The sequence below is a fragment of the Rhinatrema bivittatum genome, chromosome 6 (genome assembly GCF_901001135.1).
Source record: "Rhinatrema bivittatum chromosome 6, aRhiBiv1.1, whole genome shotgun sequence".
NCBI lineage: Eukaryota > Metazoa > Chordata > Amphibia > Gymnophiona > Rhinatrematidae > Rhinatrema > Rhinatrema bivittatum.
In genome coordinates this window covers 275,273,719-275,296,749 of record NC_042620.1, presented here as the reverse complement: position 1 = coordinate 275,296,749, position 23,031 = coordinate 275,273,719, and the positions used below count along the sequence as shown (strand labels likewise).

The window sequence follows — 23,031 nt, the reverse complement described above, 5'->3', positions numbered from 1 at the left end:
CTCCCCCCGAACAAAGAAAAGGGATATTAAACAGAAGTATTTAAAAAAAAATTTTTTGGACTCGTACAAAGATTCATATATCCTAACATGTAAGGTGGAGATAATATTTGAATTTTAGAAAAATTAATATATTGAAAAATATTTAAAAAATTGTTTTTTGAATTAATAAAAAATAACACACAAAGGAGGAAGGAGGCAAGTTAATGATTAGACCACAAGAAGGTCGCTACGCCGCGGAGGTGAGCACCCTGAATATGAAACTTACCTCTTTTTCTCCAATTATTTTTCAAGCTTAAAAACTATTTGCACAAACATTTAGTTCTTAAGAACTCTTTTTCATAGGAGAGAGTACAATTGTTGTGAGATATATTTATAATTCTCATCCTAAGCGGAGAATAAAATAGGTGAAATTAGAGAAAGACAGGTCTTCAGGTGGGGACTTCTTTCTGGGTTCTGGAGGTGAGGGATCCGACATAAAGTCCTCAGAAGAGGATTCTGTATCTTGGCTATCCCAGGAATCCTCTTCTGTGAGTGTGTTTTGTTGTGCATCTTGGTGGAAAATGTAGTCCTGATGGACCTGGTAATGGGTCATCAGTGGAAGTAGGCTGGAAAACATGTTCTCCAGGCTTTTTGGGCAAGGTGTCTATGACATCCTGGTATCTTTGAAGTAGACGTTGGAAGGATGGTAGGTCATGAATCTCATCATCATCCATCGGTGTCGGCCTCGATGGCACTGATGTTGGCCTCGATGTCGACGTCGAGAGCGGCCTTTTCCCCGATGGCGGCGGCAACATGGGCATCGATACGGGAGTAGTCGATAGTAGTTGCGCATATATCGATGTCGATGTGGTTATTATTCTTGGTGTCGACGTCGACTCCTCTAGTGTTCTCGGCGTCACTGTGGACACCGGCATCGGTGGTCCCACCGGCATCGGCAAAGTTGCCGGCATCGATGCTGGAAGCATCGGCATCGACGAGCCCGTCGGAATTAACTGTTCCCTCAAAGCCTGTGATATCGCTTGTGTGATGATATCAGACAATTCCGGCATTATAACTGATGGTACCAGAGCAGTTGTAAGCGTTGGCGAAGGCTGAGGCGTTGGATCCGCTGCAGGGCCCTGCAGGGGATCAGGTGTCGAGATGGGAGGATGAGGCCCAGACCTCGAGGTTTCCTCCGAGCGTGGCCGCTTTGCTGTCGACGGATCCTGAGACGTGGATTCGGTCGTCGATGACCTTCGATGTCGATGCCTATGTTTCGACTTTTGCGGGTCAACGGATTTCGTCGATGTGGACGAGGACGATGATTGATCCCCCTCCGGTCCCGGGGTGGATTTTTTAAGCAGCAAGCGCTTTGTCGCTCCGGCCGGAGACGTCAAAGGCGATGGTATTAACTGAAGATGGAACAAATGTTCCATCTTTTCCAGTCGAGACTTTCTTGTTTTCGGCGTCATCTCGGCACATTGCGGGCAATTTTGTACATGTGATTTTCCCCGAGACATATCACGCACTCGAGATGAGGATCAGTAAGCGACATCTTACGGGCGCATACCGGACATTTTTTAAAACCGGTAGCCATATTGCTATCGACAGCCGTCGAGGCAAATAGCGAAAAATATGAGAAAAAATTTTCTCCTGAGGAGAATAAATTTGAGACCGAGGTACTCACCAGCCGGTGAAGAAGAAAACCCCTTGAGAGAAATTGTGAGAGAGAATATCTAATAATCTGACTTTTTTTAGTCACAAAGTATTGAGAAAAGTTCTCAATGGCTCCTATCCCGCGATGCTAACTGCAGCGCGGAAAGACGAAGACTGAAGAGAGACACCTGTGGCAGAGAATATCATAGCATGCTGGGCATGCTCAGTGCCCTCACAGGGCCAGTCAAAAGTTTCTAGAAACTTTGACAGAAAGCTTTCCCGCTTCAGGGCTCCGTCAGTGACGTCACCCATATGTGAAGACTAGTATCCTGCTTGTCCTGGGATAAACAAAAAAAAGTAATTCACTGAGATTTGTTTTGTTGATAATCTGTTGTACTTTAGCCTTATTATTACGAGCAATTTAAATATGTCATCTTTGGGAATGTGTATTTCTTATATTTTTGTATTTTGCTCTTTCTTAAGTATTCCACTGTTCAGAAATTTTAGTTTCTCAGGCTTTCCATTTTGGTTTTATCTGCATGTTTCTGTTTCTAATTTATAGCCTCTTATTTAAAACTAATTGGAGAAAGTTCTTTTGTACTCAACGCACAATTAAACTCTGGAATTTGTTGCCAGAGGATGTGGTTAGTGCAGTTAGTATAGCTGTGTTTAAAAAAGACTAAAGACCTGGATATTCATACAAGCCTTCCCGGACGCTAATTGATCTAACTCTTCCAAGCCACCCCCATTCTCCACCTACACCATGGTTAACCTTATCTTCTATCGTTACTCGTGTGAATAATAACCTGTCCTTTCTCTTCTAAGCCAAGTTCTTAACACCCTGTTATATGTAACTGCCTTTTCAGCACCATTGTTATAGTTATGTTTACTATGCACCCCTGTTCTATGTGAACCAGCATGATGTGACTGCTGTCTCGAATGCCGGTATATAAAAATTTGAAATAAATAAATAAATAAAATAAATAAAAGGATTGGATAAGTTCTTGGAGGAGAAGTCCATTACCTGCTATTAAGTTCACAAAAGCCATTGCCATTAGCAAAGGCAACATGGAATAGTCTTAGTTTTTGGGTACTTGCCAGGTTCTTATGGCCTGGATTGGCCACTATTAGAAACAGGATGCTGGGCTTGATGGACCCTTGGTCTGACCCAGTATGGCATTTTCTTATGTTCTTATTTCTATTAGGTAAGGGTCGGTCTCAGTTTTGCCTGTGTTGGACAGAAATGCAGTATTTCTGCTAGTGTTTAGTTTCTCTGTAGTAGTAGTCCAGCTTGTTCTGTTATTCCCGTAGGTGATGTATTAATGTTCTAGGGCCTGGTGTAGTATTTGCATTGCTGCTTTTTCATAAGGTTGCTGTTATTTGAATCCTGAGAGTCAGTGCTGTGATGGTATGGCAAGGTTCTAGATGCCTCTTTCTTTGCAAGAGTTTGTGATACTTCACAAAATAGCAATGAAGGGTTATTTTTTGCTGAGGTGACACCAGAATTTGATTTTTTTTTCATGTTAGTTGTAATGTGAATTGCCCTAGCTCTGTGCTGCACCTGTTCTGATTATTAATTATATTTTATTGTATTTATGAAGATTTCTGGTTTTACGCAAAGATGGTTCATGAAAGAATACATTAATGTTTGTTTTATTACACGATTGGATCTGATTGTTTCTATACTTGTGCATTTATAAACTGCAATAAATATAAAATAAATTCTGATTAATAAGGAATTTTTAATGCTGGTAAGTGCTAAAAATAATTGAAGTAAATTATTTTAAAGATTCATACATGATGCATAATGGCTGTTGCAAATTCTAGGGTGCAGTATATGGCATTATTTATCAGTAAAAAAACAACTAGTAGACCTGCATGCCTACAGCCCACCCATGTTAACCTTGTGCCCACCCAAAAAATCAATTCTGGCTACGCCACTGTTACATAGTAACATAGTATTGTTGACAGAAAAAGACCAAATGGTCCAGACAGTCTGCCAGGCAAGTTTCTTATGGTAATAACTCCTGCTCTGTGCTGGTTACCCCCATGTGACTGTTAAGAATAGTATGTTCTGTGCAGGTTACCCCATGCCATATTTATTTTATTTTATTTATTTAAAATTTTTATATACCGGCATTCATGATACAATCACATCATGCCAATGTTAAGCATTGTAATACTTACAATCAAACAACTGTCAAACACAGAACAAAATTACTGCTACCAACATAAGAACATGCCATACTGGGTCAGACCAAGGGTCCATCAAGCCCAGCATCCTGTTTCCAAAAATGGCCAATCCAGGCCATAAGAACCTGGCAAGTACCCAAAAACTAAGTCTATTCCATGTAACCGTTGCTAGTAATAGCAGTGGCTATTTTCTAAGTCAACTTAATTAATAGCAGGTAATGAACTTCTCCTCCAAGAACTTATCCATCCTTTTTTTAAACACAGCTATACTAACTGCACTAACCACATCCTCTGGCAACAAATTCCAAAGTTTAATTGTGCGTTGAGTAAAAAAGAACTTTCTCCGATTAGTTTTAAATGTGCCACATGTTAACTTCATGGAGTGCCCCCAAGTCTTTATATTATCTGAAAGAGTAAATAACCGATTCACATCTACCCGTTCTAGACCTCTCATGATTTTAAACACCTCTATCATATCCCCCCCTCAGCCGTCTCTTCTCCAAGCTGAAAAGTCCTAACCTCTTTAGTCTTTCCTCATAGGGGAGCTGTTCCATTCCCCTTATCATTTTGGTAGCCCTTCTCTGTACCTTCTCCATCGCAATTATATCTTTTTTCAGATGCGGCGACCAGAATTGTACACAGTATTCAAGGTGCGGTCACATCATGGAGCGATACAGAGGCATTATGATATTTTCCGTTTTATTCACCATTCCCTTTCTAATAATTCCCAACATTCTGTTTGCTTTTTTCACTGCCACAGCACACTGAACCGATGATTTCAATGTGTTATCCACTATGACGTCTAGATCTCTTTCTTGGGTTGTAGCACCCAATATGGAACCCAACATTGTGTAATTATAGCATGGGTTATTTTTCCCTATATGCATCACCTTGCACTTATCCACATTAAATTTCATCTGCCATTTCGATGCCCAATTTTCCAGTCTTACAAGGTCTTCCTGCAATTTATCACAATCTGCTTGCGATTTAACTACTCTGAACAATTTTGTATCATCTGCAAATTTGATTATCTCACTCGTCGTATTTCTTTCCAGATCATTTATAAATATATTGAAAAGTAAGGGTCCCAATACAGATCCCTGAGGCACTCCACTGCCCACTCCCACTGAGAAAATTGTCCACTTAATCCTACTCTCTGTTTCCTGTCTTTTAGCCAGTTTGCAATCTACGAAAGGGCATCACCACCTATCCCATGACTTTTTATTTTTCCTAGAAGCCTCTCATGAGGAACTTTGTCAAACGTCTTCTGAAAATCCAAGTATACTACATCTACTGGTGCACCTTTATCCACGTTTATTAACTCCTCCAACATTTTCACATGGTAAGTAGTCTTTCAGACATTTCAGACAATGCTGCTTAAATATGCTTTGCTTTTGAAGGGAGAGGTGTAATGGGAATCAGGGCCTCCTGATACCAAAAACCTTTCAACTCTCCTGTTGATAACTGAGTTACAATCACTGAGGTTCAGAAGCAACCAATCCACCACAGACAGCTATCCTCAGATGGGGTACGTCACAGTAATTAACAGAGAAGCCGCAGCAAAAATAGTCCAACAACCGCCGCTGCTGTTTCCTGGCTCTGGCCTCCAAGGCGATGCACTGATTCAAAGAATCGAGACTCTGGCTCAAAGATAAACATGCCAGGGACGGAACCTCAGTGGCTTCCCCACAAAAGGGTTTGTGACATGAGAGGGGTCAAAAGACTTTCCTCTTCCGAGGGAGGAAACGACTCCTGACACTACCATCCGGGTGTCTACTCCCCTTAGGGTTTGATCAAGAACACAATCCTAGGTCAATTCAGTGGGAGCTCTGAGAGGAGAAGATCACCTTGCTAGTGGCTGAAAGGAATCAGTAAGTTTTGCTTGGGAAATTTTTTTTAAAGTATTGGGGAGAAGTAAACAATTGGGGTATATTACTTAGTGTGTTTGTGCTTTTAATAGTCAGTAAGGCAGCTGATAAACAAAAGTTAGTGTGTTTATTTTTAAATAATCTGTCAGTAAGGTTGATAATAAGCAGAAGTTAGTGTGTTTGTATTTCCCAACCCTCCCACCCTTCTCTCATCCTTTAATTTAAAGGCAGGTGTCACATTCACACTATAAAAAAAAAAAAATCACTCTTTTAACTTCACGAATTCCCATACCTTATTGAGAGCTTGATCATTCCCCTATAGGCCACTACGAGACATATAGTGCATACACTAATACATTTAAAGGACGCTAATTAGACATATTCCTACTCCCATAGCAACCTAAAACTTAACTAGGAACTGAACAAATTTGAGATGAAGGCAGCAATCCAGCAGCAAGAGGGGGGCCTCCCAGTCTTTTGCATCGAGTGTCACGTGTATGATTTTTTACCCGCCGGTGAGAAGTTGTACGTGTGCATCCGATGCAAAGAGCCTGTCTCTCAGAGAATGAGTCCGATCTCAGGAGACTAGAGTGGCAGACCTGGAGGAGCTGAGGCAGACAGAAAGGTATATATATGAGACCTTCAGGGACATAGATGCCAAGTCCCAACTTCAGACTGGCAGCCCTGGTGCTTCCTCAGAGGAAGAAGTTCTCATGATTGTACATTTGATGTAAACCGGTATGAAGCTACCACGAATATTGGTATACAAAAATAAATAATTAAATAAATGATCGGAAAGCATCAACCTGGTGCAGCAGGAAAGGATCCCGTAGCAAGGACCTGCTCTCCAGGTGGTGCATTGTTCTTTTACACTGAGGATGTCTCTCCCAGGGCTACTGCCCAGGAGGGAAGGATTAGGTCAGCTGTAATAGCTGGTGATTCGATTATTAGGAATGTAGACAGCCGCGTGGCTGGTGGGCGTGATGATCGCCTGGTAACATACCTACCTTGTGCGAAGGAGGCAGATCTCACGCGTCAGTTAGATAGGATTTTAGAAAGTGCTGGGGAGAAGCTGGCTGTCATGGCACATGTGGGCACCAATGACACAGGAAAATGTGGGAGGGAGGTTCTGGAAGCCAAATTTAGGCTCTTAGGTAGAAAGCTGAAATCCAGAACCTCCAGGATAGCATTCTCTGAAATGCTCCCTGTTCCATGCGCAGGTCCCCAGAGGCAGGCAGAGCTCTGGAGTCTCAATGCATGGATGAGACAATGGTGCAAGGAAGAGGGATTCAGTTTTGTATGGAACTGGGGAACCTTTTGGGGAAGGGGGAATCATTTCCGAAGGGATGGGCTCCACCTTAACCAGGGTGGAACCAGACTGCTGGCACTAACCTTTAAAAAGGAGATAGATCAGCTTTTAAACTAGAACAAAGGGGAAAGCCGACAGTCGCTCAGCAGCACATGGTTCGGAAGGAAGTATCTTCAAAGGATACTAATGATGCATTAGAATTAGGGCATCCCGACAGTGAAATTCAGATAATAAGAAAGGAAGTCCAAGTGCCTGTAATTAAAAACTCACCTGAGTTAAAAAAAATTCCAATTTATCCCTATCAATTAAAAAGCAGAATGAAAATACAAACTTTGAAATGTTTATATGCTAATACCAGAAGTCTAAGAAGTAAGATGGGAGAATTTAGAATGTATAGCAGTGAATGATGACATAGACTTAATTGTCATCTCAGAGACATGGTGGAAGGAGGATAACCAATGGGACAGTGGTATAATGGGGTACAAATTATTTTGCAATGACAGAGAGGAGCATCTGGGAGGCGGGGTGGCACTTTATGTCCGGGATGGCATAGAGTCCAACAGGATAAAGATCACGCATGAGATTAAATGCACAATCAAATCTTTATTTATTTATTTATTTATTTATTTAGCATTTCTTTTATACCGATATCCGTTCGCACATCGTATCGGTTCACAGTGAACAAAAAACCATTGGGCAGTGCCCGTACATATAACAGATAACATAATATAATATGATGAACTAGGCAACATATAAATAATTTTTGGGAGGAGCCCTAACATATAACAGGCATCAATGGGTAGATGCTATGGAATATAACTATAACTATAACTATATACATGATAGTGCAAAGTACAAAATCAGCAGACATAAAGGCGTTCATACCAAGATATCAGTATAACATTCATAGGGGGGGTTTATGTAATAGGGGGTGAGATGGAGTAGGCTTGCTGAAAGAGCCAGGTTTTAAGTTTCTTTTTGAAAGTGGGGGTATAGGTCTCTATGCGAATATCATGGGGCAGTGAGTTCCATATGGTGGGGCCGGCAAGAGAAAAGGCTCTGTTAATAGTGGAGGAGAGTTTAAAAGATTTAATAGATTGGGCATGGAATGTTCCTTGGAGGGCTGGGCGTGTAGGTCTCTTGGAGGTACGAGGTAAGAGGGGGGGGGGTTAAGCCAGTTGAGGTTGGAATTTACTAGACTCTTATGTATGATTGAGAGTGTTTTATAAAGAATTCGTGACTGTATAGGGAGCCAGTGTAGTTCAATAAGTGTGGGGGTGATGTGATCTCTTTTCTTTGTGTTTGACAATATCCGAGCGGCGGCATTTTGTAGGAGTTGAAGTGGCTTAGTGTGTGTTGCAGGAATGCCAAGTAAGAGCGCATTACAATAGTCAATCTTCGATAAAATAATAGCTTGGAGGACTGTACGGAAATCATTGAAGTGTAGTAGGGGTCTGAGTTTCTTTATTGTTTGGAGTTTAAAATAGCAGTCTTTTATGATGGATTTGATGAATGGTTTAAATGAGAGGTGATTATCAATAATAACTCCTAAGTTGCGAGTGTGCGATGGGAAGTTGATAGCTGAGTAAGCAGGAGGGATGTCTGGGATCGGTTGCCTATTAGATATGATTAATAGCTCAGTCTTGTTGGAATTAAGAGCTAGGTGCATGTCCTTTAGGAGTTGGTTGATGGATGAAAGACAGGATTTCCAGCTGTGTAAAGCAGTTTGGATGGTGTCAGAGAAAGGGAAGATGATTTGCACAGTAGAAATCCCTTGTGTGTTGGGGAAGAGTATAGTGATAGGAGTATACTACCGTCTACCTGTCCAAGATGGTGAGACAGACAATGAAATGCTAAGAGAAATTAGGGAAGTTAACCAAATTGGTAGTACAGTAATAATGGGAGATTTCAATTACCAAAAATATATATCAGAGCAAACTGCACTTTGAAATAATCTCACATCAGACAAAAAGTGCAGGTAGAGGGTCAATCCTGACAAAAGACTCCAAATGGATTTCAAAGTTAATAAGGATTTTTATTCATTTATGAGGCAACTCCACTGATTTAAATCCCAAGCAATGCTTTACGGCGTCCCCCGACACGGTCCCGTGTTTCGCCTAGGGCTGCATCGGGAGGGTAGCGCCAACAGGATTTCTCAATAGGAAAGCTAAAACAAATTAAACAAAACGTCAGGATGCTATATAGGACTTACGCCGACTAGAAATACAAACAATGATAATTCACCATAACTCTTACCTGACAGCTTGATGTACTGAATTCTGACAGGGAGCGCACTTACCCTAAACGCTGTCAGGTATTTCAAGGATAGCGGTGGCGCCAAAATCACAGGTGAACCAATGACGTGGGTAAATTGTCCCCGTTCATTGGTTCCCGTTCCTGTAGGGTGCCCTAGCAGCATAGTATGTGACCAGTCCTTACTGTGAGAGATCTTATGTGAACAGAAACCATTCTATCTCCCGATTGAGTCCCTTGGGGGTTACTGAATCTAAAATAAATATCCACCGCTGTTCAATGCGTCCTAGCTGTTCTGCATAACAGCCCCCTCGGGCAGGACGTGGGAACACTTCAATAACACTGAACTTGAGGTCAGCGAGGTTATGAGATTTTTTTACCCAGTGATCTACCAAGGGTTCGTTCTCTCTTGCGTGCCGGATGTTAGAGCAATGCTCAATAATACGTGTTTTAACCATTCTTGTAGTTTTACCTACATATATTAAAGGGCACGGACAAATGATCACGTAAATAACTCCTGAGGTGGTACAGTCGGAGTAGGAACGAAGTGGAAAAACTCTATTAGATGTTGGATGAATGAATGAAGTGGTAGATTGTGTGTATGGACATACTGTACAGTGGCCACAGGGGTGGTGTCCAAATGTATTGGGTGGATGCCGTTGCTGCACCAAGTCTGCGTGAACAAGTTTGTCTCGTAAATTTTTACCCCGCCGGTACGTGAACCGTAGGGGACCAGGGAATACCAACTGCATGGATAGTGCACGCCAGTGTTTGCGAATCATAGTTGTGATTTGACGACTAAGTGTTGAGAATGGCAAAATACAATTTGTGACTGTGGTATCGGAGCTAGAATGTGGAAGAAACAGCTTAGGATATCCACGGGTTTCTGACCCGTGGATATCCTAAGCGGGTGGTAAGGCGAGCCATGAAACGGGCCTTATTTACCAACCGTGATCTGCTGTTTCTTCCACATTCTAGCTCCGATACCACAGTCACAAATTGTATTTTGCCATTCTCAACACTTAGTCGTCAAATCACAACTATGATTCGCAAACACTGGCGTGCACTATCCATGCAGTTGGTATTCCCTGGTCCCCTATGGTTCACATACCGGCGGGGTAAAAATTTACGAGACAAACTTGTTCACGCAGACTTGGTGCAGCAACGGCATCCACCCAATACATTTGGACACCACCCCTGTGGCCACTGTACAGTATGTCCATACACACAATCTACCACTTCATTCATTCATCCAACATCTAATAGAGTTTTTCCACTTCGTTCCTACTCCGACTGTACCACCTCAGGAGTTATTTACGTGATCATTTGTCCGTGCCCTTTAATATATGTAGGTAAAACTACAAGAATGGTTAAAACACGTATTATTGAGCATTGCTCTAACATCCGGCACGCAAGAGAGAACGAACCCTTGGTAGATCACTGGGTAAAAAAATCTCATAACCTCGCTGACCTCAAGTTCAGTGTTATTGAAGTGTTCCCACGTCCTGCCCGAGGGGGCTGTTATGCAGAACAGCTAGGACGCATTGAACAGCGGTGGATATTTATTTTAGATTCAGTAACCCCCAAGGGACTCAATCGGGAGATAGAATGGTTTCTGTTCACATAAGATCTCTCACAGTAAGGACTGGTCACATACTATGCTGCTAGGGCACCCTACAGGAACGGGAACCAATGAACGGGGACAATTTACCCACGTCATTGGTTCACCTGTGATTTTGGCGCCACCGCTATCCTTGAAATACCTGACAGCGTTTAGGGTAAGTGCGCTCCCTGTCAGAATTCAGTACATCAAGCTGTCAGGTAAGAGTTATGGTGAATTATCATTGTTTGTATTTCTAGTCGGCGTAAGTCCTATATAGCATCCTGACGTTTTGTTTAATTTGTTTTAGCTTTCCTATTGAGAAATCCTGTTGGCGCTACCCTCCCGATGCAGCCCTAGGCGAAACATGGGACCGTGTCGGGGGACGCCGTAAAGCATTGCTTGGGATTTAAATCAGTGGAGTTGCCTCATAAATGAATAAAAATCCTTATTAACTTTGAAATCCATTTGGAGTCTTTTGTCAGGATTGACCCTCTACCTGCACTTTTTGTCTGATGTGAGATTTCAATTACCCCAATATTGACTGGGTAAATGTAACATCGGGACATGCTAGAGAGATAAAGTTCCTGGATGGAATAAATGGCAGTTTTATGGAGCAATTGGTTCAGGAACTGACAAGAGAGGGAGGAATTTTAGATCTCCTTCTCAGTGGAGCACAGGATTTGGTGAGAGAGGTAACAGTGGTGGGGCCACTTGGCAATAGTGATCATAATATGATCAAATTTGAATTAATGATTGGAAGGGGGACAGTAAGCAAATCCACAGCTCTAGTGCTAAACTTTCAAAAGGGAAACTTTGATAAAATGAGAAAAATAGTTAGAAAAAAACTGAAAGGAGCAAGAGGGGGATTGAAGCGTCAAGATGGCGACCTGAACAGCTGCACTGTTTTGCTCGCTCCTGAGATTTCCTGAAAACATTTTTCTTTTTCAACTATTACTAATACCTCCGAAAAGGAAAGGGAGAGTGAGGACCTACCCCCTCAAGCCTCACGATCCCTGTCGGGCAAAAAACGATTCTACAGTGTGCTGGTACGATTGTGAAACTTGGGGCGAGAGATCCGGCAGTCGGGACGGCCGGAGGAGAGCCCACCTGACCTCGGAGGAAGTCTCTCTCAGCCCTCTAGATGATCGACCACCTCCGGCTGCGCAGGAGGCCTCGACGTCGCGCTCTTGCTGGACTCCCGAAGCTGGAGCCATGCTTTAGAGGTGGAGGGAGCTGCATCGGATTCTGACTCAGTGCTGAGCTCCTTGAGGAACGGTAGGAAAGTCTCTGGACTTTTGGATCTGGAAGGAGTGGAAGACCAGGCAATTGGAGGAGGTGAGAGGCCTGATTGTGATCCCCCATCCACTCCCGGAGTAATTTTGGCATCGCAGAAACCCGTGGTGGTCACTCTGGATTCCCTCTGGAACCTCACATCAGCAATGGTTAAAACACTCTCGGACTGTTCATTGAAAATCAACACTTTATCTCACCAAATGGATATAATAAATAAGAACAGTAATATATATCGCCAGGAAACCTTGGAAAAATTCAAATGTATGGAAAGTGAAAATATACCATGTCAAAGCAGTGCAGTCTACTATTATTCAAGACTGGGGGGCTTTAAAAAGAAAGGTAGAATTTATTGAAAATGTATTTATTTATTTTAAAGATTTTATATACCGACAACCGTTTGCACATCGTATCGGTTTACAGATAACTTAAAAACTTATAAATTACAAATAACTTCAGAACAATGAAATCAAGGGTAACAAATAGGCATGGGGGCCTTTACAGTGAACAGTAATGAATGGAGCTATAAATTAAAATAAACAAAAAGGATTAGGAGACTGGGTGAGTAAAAATCAAAATTGGGGGTAGAAAAAGGAGGGGTGGGGAGAAACGTTTAAATACCGAAATAAAGTAACATAGTAGTCTATGTACAAGATTTTTTACAAGAAGGTTGAAGTGGTAGATGTAGATGGTAGACTTTTAGGGTGGAGGTAGTGACATTGTATGGAAGGTCAGAAGTGCAGTTTATTGATTTGGGGAGAAGTGAAGTCAGGTTGGTTTCTGTACAAGAGTGACGGGACAGTTAAGGGATGGTGAAAGTTTTAGGATTGCTAATTGAAGCTTTTAAGAGACACAGTGGAGAGAGGGTTTTTAGCAATTGGTCGCAGGGGGTGTGGGAGCGGGGGAAGTGGATAGTGAGGGGTAGGCTTGTAGAAAGAGCCAGGTTTTAAGTTTCTTTTTTAATTTGGGCGTAGATGTTTCCGTGCGTATGTCAGCGGGCATGGAGTTCCACAGGGAGGGGCCAGCAAGTGAGAAAGCTCTGTTTATTGTGGAGATGAGTCTAGTGGATTTGATGGTTGGAATGGAGAGGGTTCCTTGGTGAGGTGTGTGTGTTGGTCTGGTAGAGGTGTGAGGAAGGAATGGGGCATTTATCCAATGGAGTTGGTCATTGGAGATGCTTTTGTGAATGAGGGTAAGAGTTTTGTAAAGGATACGTGATTGTATCAGCAGCCAATGAAGATCGATTAGAGTAGGGGTGATGTGATCATGCTTGTTTGAGTTGGTGAGGATACGAGCTGTAGCGTTCTGCAGTAGTTGAAGTGGTTTGGTGTAGGCGGCAGGGAGGCCTATGAGAAGAGCGTTGCAGTAATCCATTTTAGAGAAAATAAGAGACTGGAGTACTGTTCAGAAGTCAGAGAAGTATAAAAGGGATTTAAGTTTTTTTAGGGTTTGCAGTTTGAAATAGCAGTTGCTAAGGATAGATTTGATATAGGGTTTAAAGGTGAGTTGATTGTCAAGAATGACACCAAGGTTGCGTGTTTGGTTTGGGAAGGGGGAGGGGGAGAAGGTGGGAGGAATGTGGATTGAGGAGTGTTTAGAAGAGATGATGAGGAGTTCGGTTTTTTGGGGATTGAGAGACAAGTGCATTCTGGTGAGAAGGAGGTTAATGGAGGAAAGGCATGCTTCCCAGTTTTGGAGGGCGGAGAGTAGGGCGGAGAGGGAGGAGAATTTGCACATCATCGGCGTAGATGAAGTGCATGAAACCTAGTTTAGAGAGGAGTGATGTGAGAGGGAGCATATAAATGTTAAACAGGGTAGAAGAGAGGGAGGAGCCTTGGGGAACGCCGCAATCAAGGTTGATAGGGTCGGATTCTTTATTATCCTTGGTGACGGTGTAGTGGCGATTTAGAAGATATGATTTTATCCAGGAGAGGGCAGTTCCAGAGATACCGATACTGATAAGAGTGTTGAAGAGGATGTGGTGATTTACGGTATCAAAGGCGGCGGAAATATCTAGCATAGCTATGAGATAGGAGTTGCCGGAGTCCATTCCTTTGATTAAAGAGTTTGTAAGGGAGAGTAGTAGGGTTTCGGTGCTAAGGTGTTTCCGAAATCCATATTGAGAGGGTGGGAGGATATTGTTTTGTTCTAAATAGTTGGACAGGCGAGAGTTTACAATTTTTTCAAAGACCTTGGAGAGGAAAGGGAGGTTTGAGATGGGTCTGAGGTTGGCTAGGTTGGTGGGATCAAGGGAGGGTTTTTTTAGGATAGGTTTGACAACGGCATGTTTTAGAGTGTTGGGGACTGTGCCTTGTTCTAAGGAACAGTTTAAGATATTTGAAAGAGGTTTGGCTATGGTTTTTGGAATGGATAGTAAGAGTTTGGTGGGAATAGTTTCACGGGGGTGGTCTCATCTTTTTTAATGTGTTTTCAATTTCAAGGGAGGAGCAGGGTTCAAAGTAAGAGAGGGATGCGGACGTGTTGTTGATGGGGAGTGCGATGTTGCTGGAGTTAGGAGCGAATTTGGCAGTGATGGAAGATACTTTGTTCTTGAAGAAAAGCGCTATCTCGTTGCAGCGTTTTTGTGAGGTGGGTTCTTGAGGTAGTGTTGTATTGGGTTTGGTGAGGTTGGAAATTAGGGTGAAGACGGCCTTGGCATTAAATTGGAAGTGGTGAATTTTCTTGGCGTAATATTCTTTTTTTGTTTTTTGAATGGTTTTCCTGTATTCATGCATGCGTTGGTAGTAGATAGTTTTGGTTGTGGGTGAGGGGTGTTTGCGCCATTGTCTTTCAGCTTTTCTGAGGTGGGTTTTAAGGTTCTTGAGCTCGGAGGAGAACCATGGTTTTTTGTTTGAGTTGGCAGGTTTGATGGTTTTTTGTGAGATGGGGCATAGTTGGTTTGCAATGTTGAGGGTAATATCTGACCAGGAAGAGACGGCGTTATCAGCTGAGTTCAGGTCAAGAAGATTGGGGATATTGGAGCATGCTGTTGTGAGAGCATCTAATGAGCAGGACTTGTGGAATTGGAAGGATTGGTCCTGAGGCGTTGTAGAGGGAGAAGGCAGTTGTAGGGCAAGGGTGGTTTTAATGATTGAATGGTCGGACCAAGGGACGGTGAGGCAATATGGGGAGTGGGTGATGTTGATGGAGGAGTTAGTGAAAATCAGGTCTAAGGTATGTCCAGCTTTGTGGGTAGGAGTGTGTATGATCTGTGTAAGGCCCATCGCATCTAGAGAGGAGATGAACGCTTCGCATGATGGAGTTAGTGGGGTGGAGTCTACATGTAGGTTGAAGTCACCAAGAAGAATAGTAGGAAGGTCAGGAGAGAGTGAGACGGCAAGGAATTCGATGAGGGGGGAGGGGTCTTTTTCTAGTAGGCCCGGGGGGGGGGTGTAAACCAGGCAAATTTGTAAAAATTTTGATTTGAAAAGGCTTACTTCGTATAGGTTGGGGATGTTGCATTTTTGGGGGGTTAGTTTGAGATCTTTTTTGGCAATGAGGAGAAGTCCTCCTCCTCTTTTCTTTTTGCGGGGAGTGGAAAAAATATCATAGATATCCGAGGGAAGCTGATTTATAAGTGGAGTGTCTGAAGGTTTGAACCATGTTTCGGTTACAGCACAGATTTCCGGTTGGGAATCAGTGAGGAGGTCATGGAGTAGGTGAGGTTTTTTTTGCAGGGATTGGGCATTGAAAAGGATTAGCGAGATGAGGGATAGGTTTAAGAATTTATTGAGAGAAGATATGGGAATAGGGGTAAGACGCCTTTGTATTGGCGTGGAAGGGTTAGAGGAAGTGAAAAAATGTTTTGAGGGGTATCTTCTTTGGTAAGGGCTGAAACAGTTGCATGAATGAGGTGGCATGGTGGGAGAGAGGATAGGCAGAAGGTCAATAGGGGAGGGAACAGGGAGATAAGGAAAAATCAGATGAATACCAGACGAAAAGGGAGTTATAGAGGATACTTTCTTGGTGTTTCACAAAGACGCACGAAGGGGCGCACAAAGGGGCGGCCCCTTTGTGCGCCCCTTCGGCGCACGACGCCCGGCAGGTGACGCCGGGAGGAGAGGGGGGTTTTACCAACCCTGCCGGTCGCAGCTTGCTGACGTCGATCAGGCGACAGTGGGGGCGCGCCTCATTGTGGCAGCGGTGCTGTATTTCTGCGGATCGGAGATGGAGCGGCGTGAGAGGTAGGCCCTGTCGATCGATGCAGGCCGGTGGTCGGAGCGGGAGCCCGTGTGGGGCGAGTGCGGAACAAGGAGGCCTTACCCCGACGGGCTTCCGCGCCGAACGTGCAGGCCCAGTTCACCGCAGCTCGGGCGAAAATGCTCTACGACATCTAAAACTATGAGTGCTAAACTTTCCCAGGGTTGTGGGAGAAATCCCTTGTATTACCGCTATAAGATATTTCCTTGAAGAATTAGATTATATGTCAGAATCGACTCCCCCCAATTGGAAGGGATGGTTTGAGGGGGCACTTCGATTGTTCTAGAATGGGGGACTTCTTTTCATTATAATCTAGTCTTCATTTGTTCGACAGCCGAGTGACTTCCAGGGTATGGAACACATCAGAGGAGGAGGGTAAATTTATGGGCTCTGGATGTACCCTTGCAGGTCTCCTCTATTGTGGCCAATGAATGAAGCAAGCTTTATGGGATCCTTTGTTTTGCGATATTTCGCTTGTATAGGTTAACTATAGGAATGGGGAGAGGGGAGGGGAGAGGGAGGGGGGAGATATACGGTATTCAGATGAAATAATGACAAAACTTTCAGAGTCAGTTGTGAGTTCTGTGTATTGTTCGACTTTCTTTGGTTAATGTATGGCTATTAATACATTGTACATCTGTAATCCTACGATTGTTTCTTAATAAACAATAAATTAAAAAAAAAAAAAAAAAAGAATCGGCTCCCCCTCCTGGATAAAGTCTACTTTTGCCTACTCGATCTAATGCACAAAGGCAAGCTGCACAGACTGATTTAGAGAATTTGATTGGTTTTCTTGAATCATCGAATGAGAAAGATCTGAGTGATGTTATGAGGGCCTACTTTAAAAAAATCCAATATTACATTTATGGGTCAGAAAATTAGGATTTTTCCTGATTTGACTAAAGCCACGCAGCTGAAAAGGAAAGGCTTTTTGGCCTTGCGCCAGGAAATCTTAGCCTTGAGAGCGACCTTTTTGCTAAGGTTCCCTTGTAATTGCATCATAAAATATAATAGAGATAATTATGGGTTTTTTTTCTACCAGAACAGTTAAAAAGCTTTATTGAGTCTAAGAAGGCTCTGCTACAACTTAGCAGTATCTAGAGAAGTTCATCTAAAAATGAATGTGCAATTGTAGAGAGTTAAGCCTTTTCCTTAGTAGTTTTCTTTGTATTTCTCCTTGTTTGCTCAGTGCTGCCTCCCCCCCTCAAATTGTGGTCTAATGGGTAGTTAAAATGGAAGATGGCTTGACAATATTTTCCTTTTTCTGTTTCATATTGTTTCTAAGTGAAATACCGCATTTCTGTACAAAGTGGATACTTTGTTTGAAATTGAAAATATTAATAAAGATTAAATTTAAAAAAAAAAAGTGTTTAAGAGGCGTGGACATTGTTAAAAGAAAATACCATCCTAGAAGCACAGTCAGATGTATTCCACACATTAAGAAAGGTGGAAGGAAGGCAAAACGATTACCGGCATGGTTAAAAGGTGAGGTGAAAGAGGCTTTTTTAGCCAAAAGATCTTAATTCAAAAATTGGAAGAAGGATCCAACAGAAGAAAATAGGATAAAGCATGAGCATTGGCAAGTTAAATGATAAGACAGGCTAAGAGAGAATTTGAAAAGAAGTTGGCCATAGAAGCAAAAACTCACAGTAAAAATGTTTTAAAATATATCTGAAGCAGAAAGCCTGTGAGGTAGTCAGTTGGACCGTTAGATGATCGAGGGGTTAAAGGGGCACTTAGAGAAGATAAGGCCATCACAGAAATATTAAACGATTTCTTTGCTTCGGTGTTTATTGAAGAGGATGTTGGAGAGATACCCTTCCAGAGAAGATTTTCATGGGTAATGATTCAAATGGGCTGAACCAAATCACGGTAAACCTAGAAGATGTGGTAGGCCTGATTGACAAAATGAAGAGTAGTAAATCACCTGGATCAGATGGTATACACCCCAGGGTTCTTAAGGAACTAAAAAATGAAATTTCAGATCTATTAGTAAACATTTGTAACCTATCATTAAAATCATCCATTGTACCTGAAGACTGGAGGGGTGGCTAATGTAACCCCAATATTTAAAAAGGGCTCCAGGGACGATCCTGGAAACTACAGACCAGTTAGCCTGACTTTAGTGCCAGGAAAAATAGTGGAAATTGTTCTAAAGATCAAAATCACAGGACACATAGAAAGACATGGTTTAATGGAACAAAGCCAGCATGGCTTTACCCAAGGCAAGTCTTGCCTCACAAATCTGCTTCACTTTTTTGAAGGGCTTAATAAACATGTAGATAAAGGTGAACCGGCAGATGTAGTGTATTTGGATTTTCAGAAGACATTTGAAAAAGTTCCTCATGAGAGGCTTCTAGGAAAAGTAAAAAGTCATGGGATAGGTGGCAATGTCCTTTCATGAATTACAAACTGGTTAAGAGACAGGAAACAGAGGGTAGGATTAAATGGACAATTTTCTCAGTGGAGGTGGGTGGACAGTGGAGTGCCTCAGGGATCTATACTGGGACCCGTGCTTTTCAATATATTTATAAATGATCTGGAAAGGAATATGACGAGTGAGGTAATCAAATTTGCAGATGATACAAAATTATTCAGAGTAATTAAATCACATGCAGATTGTGATAAATTGCAGGAGGACCTTTTGAGACTGGAAAATTGGGCATCCAAATGGCAGATGAAATTTAATGTGGATAAGTGCAAGGTGATGCATATAGGCAAAAATAACCCCTGCTATAGTTACACAATGTTAGGCTACATATTAGGACTAGCACCCAGGAAAAGATCTACGCGTCATGGTGGTTAATACATTGAAATTGTGGCTCAGTGTGCTGGGCTGTCAAAAACGCTAACAGAATGTTAGGAATTATTAGAAAGAGAATGGTGAATAAAACAGAAAATGTCATAATGTCTCTGTATTGCTCCATGGTAAGACCGCACCTTGAATACTGTGTACAATTCTGGTCGCCGCATCTCAAAAAAGATATAGTTGCGATGGAGAAGGTTCAGAGAAGGGCGACCAAAATGATAAAGGGGATGGAACAGCTCCCCTATGAGGAAAGACTAAAGAGGTTAAGATTGTTCAGCGTGGAGAAGAGACGGCTGAGGGGGGATATGATAGAGGTGTTTAAAATTATGAGGTCTAGAATGGGTAAATGTGAATCGGTTATTTACTCTTTCGGATAATAGAAGGACTAGGGGGCACTCCATGAAGTCAGCATGTAGCACATTTAAAACTAATAGGAGAATGTTCTTTTTCACTCAACGCACAATTGAACGCTGGAATTTGTTACCAGGGGATGTGGTTAGTGCAGTTAGTGTAGCTGGGTTTAGAATAGGTTTGGATAAGTTCTTGGAGGAGAAGTCCAATATCTGCTATTAATCAAGTTGACTTAGAAAATAGCCACTGCTATTACTAGCATTAGTAGCATGGGATAGACTTAGTTTTTGGGTACTTGCCAGGTACTTATAGCCTGGATTGGCCACTGTTGAAAACAGGATGCTGGGCATGAGGGACCCTTGGTCTGACTCAGTATGGCATGTTTCTTATGTTCTTAGGTCGGTCCTGTGGCTGTGCCGCACAATCTGTTGCGCTCGTCATGAGGGAAACACACATACAGTTACACCTATATAGCAGAGGACAACTGGAAAAATAATCCCTCCATTGGAAAAACACGCTGACCAGCACTCATATAGTGGTATCCACTTGCTGGACTAGGTGGCAATGCGCTGCCAAAAGGCAAATAGTGTGTGATTTATTTATTTATTTTTAATTTTTATATACCGAAGTTCTTGTAGGGACTACAAATCACTCCGGTGTGATGACGCCTTCCCCACCAGTGCTCTCCAACACTTTATGGGCAGAACTTATAAGAAGACGAAAACCATGACATGATGACGGCAGAACCCTATCTTGGCTGAAAACTGCACAGACAGGGAGAATACCCCTTCAATCTTCCAAGGCACTTGGAGTAGATGCCTTGCTGTACCCGACCGCACACGCCTTGCTCCACTGTCACCGTAACACCCAGTGGAGTGCATAGGAACAGTGTGACGGCGGCATCCCCAGTACCACTGGGGCTCTGGATTTGGCATGGTGGTGGATGACGTTCTATGGCATCGCCCCCTCCAGTACCTGATAACACTCCAAGAGGCTGGACACAGCCCTTGAAATTGCATCTGGAATGGCTCACCACCATTTCCCTTATGGAAAAACAGCAGCAAAGTCCATGACGACCAACAGTGCCCATTGTGCTCTGCAGTCATTTATGCAGCAACCAACCAAGTCCACTGGTGCCCACAGTGGTGATGTCGCCAATAGGGCCCATATCGCTTTCATGCCCACCAACGATGGATCACATCCAGGGAACCAAATGATGCTGCACCCAGGGTTTTGACGGCGTCAACAGCCCAGCGGCACCAACAGAGACCTTGGTGACTGAAGGTATCGATGGACTGGCTGTACCAAGGATGCCAGGGCACCTACATGCAGAGGCTCTTCAGCCCCAACATGACTCATTGGTGCCTAGAGGATCCGATGACTGCCAGCGCCATCAATTGCTCCCCTCAGCTCACCTATCCATCTGAGGACATCGATGTTGCAAACTCGATGACATCCCTTTCCAGCAGCTATGGCTGAGGAAAGCCTCACAAGTGCTCATTAACACCGATGATGCACGAATCCAGACGGAGCCTCCAATGCCTCCTGACCCCAGTGGTTCAGAGCCTCCGAGATCATCTGCATCCATGGTGCCTGATAGCCATAGGCCAGTGAATGGACAGCACAATGCCCCTCAGTGCTCCATCGAGACACCGCCAAGGTGCCTCAAGAGCACCAGGTCACTATGCCAGTATGCCTCAACGTATCAGGGTGCCTTCAGTAAAGGGCAACCCTGGCGCTTGATCCATTCAAGGCCAAAGTCCCTGCTGCTCGAGGGATTCAGTGGCACTTGAGGGCTCTCAAGAGCCCAAGCAGTAGACGGCCGCAGAGACGATCCGTGCCCAATGACCTCCACAGCTGCCCCACACCTTGATGGCATTGAGGCCACGCACCTTGTCAGCCCTGAGGGCAGACATGGCCTGAAAGCCACACTCCTTGCCAAGGCATCCATGGCATGAGATGGGCTAAGGCATCCATGGCATGGAATGGAAGCGGGGCATTCATGGCATAGAATGGAACCAAGGCATCCATGGAATGGATGGGTCCGCAACCTTGAAGCCCCAGGCTCACCATGACTCCAGTGCCTCGAGTCCACAAATGCCTATGGCATGGCAGGCTCTTACAACATCGAAGGCAGTCACACACCCCGATGGCATTGAGGGTGCCCGGCCCCTCAACAGCATCAAGGGTGACCATGATGCTCCATTGCAGTCTAGGTCCCTGATGTGGTCCTGACATCGATGTATCAGATTAATGGTGCACTGGTCACAGAGGTGCACGGACAACCATTACTGGGCATGGCACCAAAGGTGAGGCAGCAAGCTGCTTGCCCAGGCTCCTGCTCACTCTCTCTCCCAGGGAGACTGCACTGCCATGACCAGAAGGCAGGTGGGGAGGCTACATCATCCAGGGCTCCTGCCCGAGGAGACTAGTTCCTTTGCATGTGGGGGCCATAGCTCTCCCCCGCCATAGGAATGGTATGGTCCTCAATCTCTTTGTGGAGGGACCTCTATCAATGCTGTACGATCAGTGAAACAATCTCTAAGCCAGGTGCTCAGGGTTTTTGAAAACAGGCCCATAGTTCTCATGATAAAAATTTTACTTAGATTAACAATTAAACATTCGGATATCTTTTTGTTACATTGTAAAATAAAAACCTCACATTGGTTTATGGTAAGAAGCTCCAAATAGGAGAAATTAAGACACACAGAGATTTGAAGGGAAAGGGAAATGCACTACAATAATATTATTGGTGGATAAGAGGACAGACTAGAAGACAGGAAACAGCAATAGATGAGACAAATGTAGGGGTCCGGAAGCATAATAAATAATACGCACTGCTTCAGCCTGATATGTCAGCACTTTAAAGAGATCCTTCTCCACATCTGTCTTGTGGACATTCATATTGGTATCTTCGTTATTCCTCTTTGTTAGCTTGACATAGAGTTTCTCCAGAGCCTAGAAGACAAACCAACCCATGGTACAGTCACAACACTGTCCTACAGCTATAGTCCTTTAAAGTGAAAGCAATGCTTATAAATTATATCTGTAACCTACCTTCATTGCAATATCCAGGAATCCATCAGCAAGGGAGGGCTTTCCCACATCCACCCATCCCTTCCCTGTCTTCATAGTCATCTGGAACAGGAAAAAAAACACTTTTACTGAATGAATTCCTTTACAAAAATGCTTTTACTGCATTTCTTTTAAAAGAAACAAAATATGATGGTAGATGAAGACCAACCAGGTCTGCCCATTGTTAAGCATTAAATCAGCTTAAAGGCACTGCCCCATGAACACAAAGGTACCAACCAAATTTAGCAAAAACAAATTTAAGTTTATTATTGCATATCAAAAAGCAATCCTGGTACCACTGGGAGAAACTGAGTAGTAGTTCCCACTTGACAGAACTACTCCTGTGTGTCTCCCCGTACATTAGTATAGTCCTCTTTTTCATAGATAACACAGACAGTCTCAATCCCCAAAGTGCTTGAATCTATGGGAGGATCATGTACCACAT

General features: G+C 43.3%; 1 protein-coding gene across 1 annotated transcript in view; it reads right to left on the bottom strand.

Moving 5' to 3' along the window:
* The window catches only part of TEX11 (testis expressed 11), a 974,891-nt gene that overhangs the window by 743,801 nt on the left and 208,059 nt on the right, over nucleotides 1-23,031 (bottom strand). Inside the window, exons 6-7 of the mRNA XM_029607248.1 lie at nucleotides 22,569-22,649; nucleotides 22,350-22,469 (exon numbers count right to left, since the gene is read on the bottom strand). Coding sequence (XP_029463108.1) covers nucleotides 22,350-22,469; nucleotides 22,569-22,649 — 201 coding nt within the window. The remainder of the gene's footprint in view (nucleotides 1-22,349; nucleotides 22,470-22,568; nucleotides 22,650-23,031) is intronic.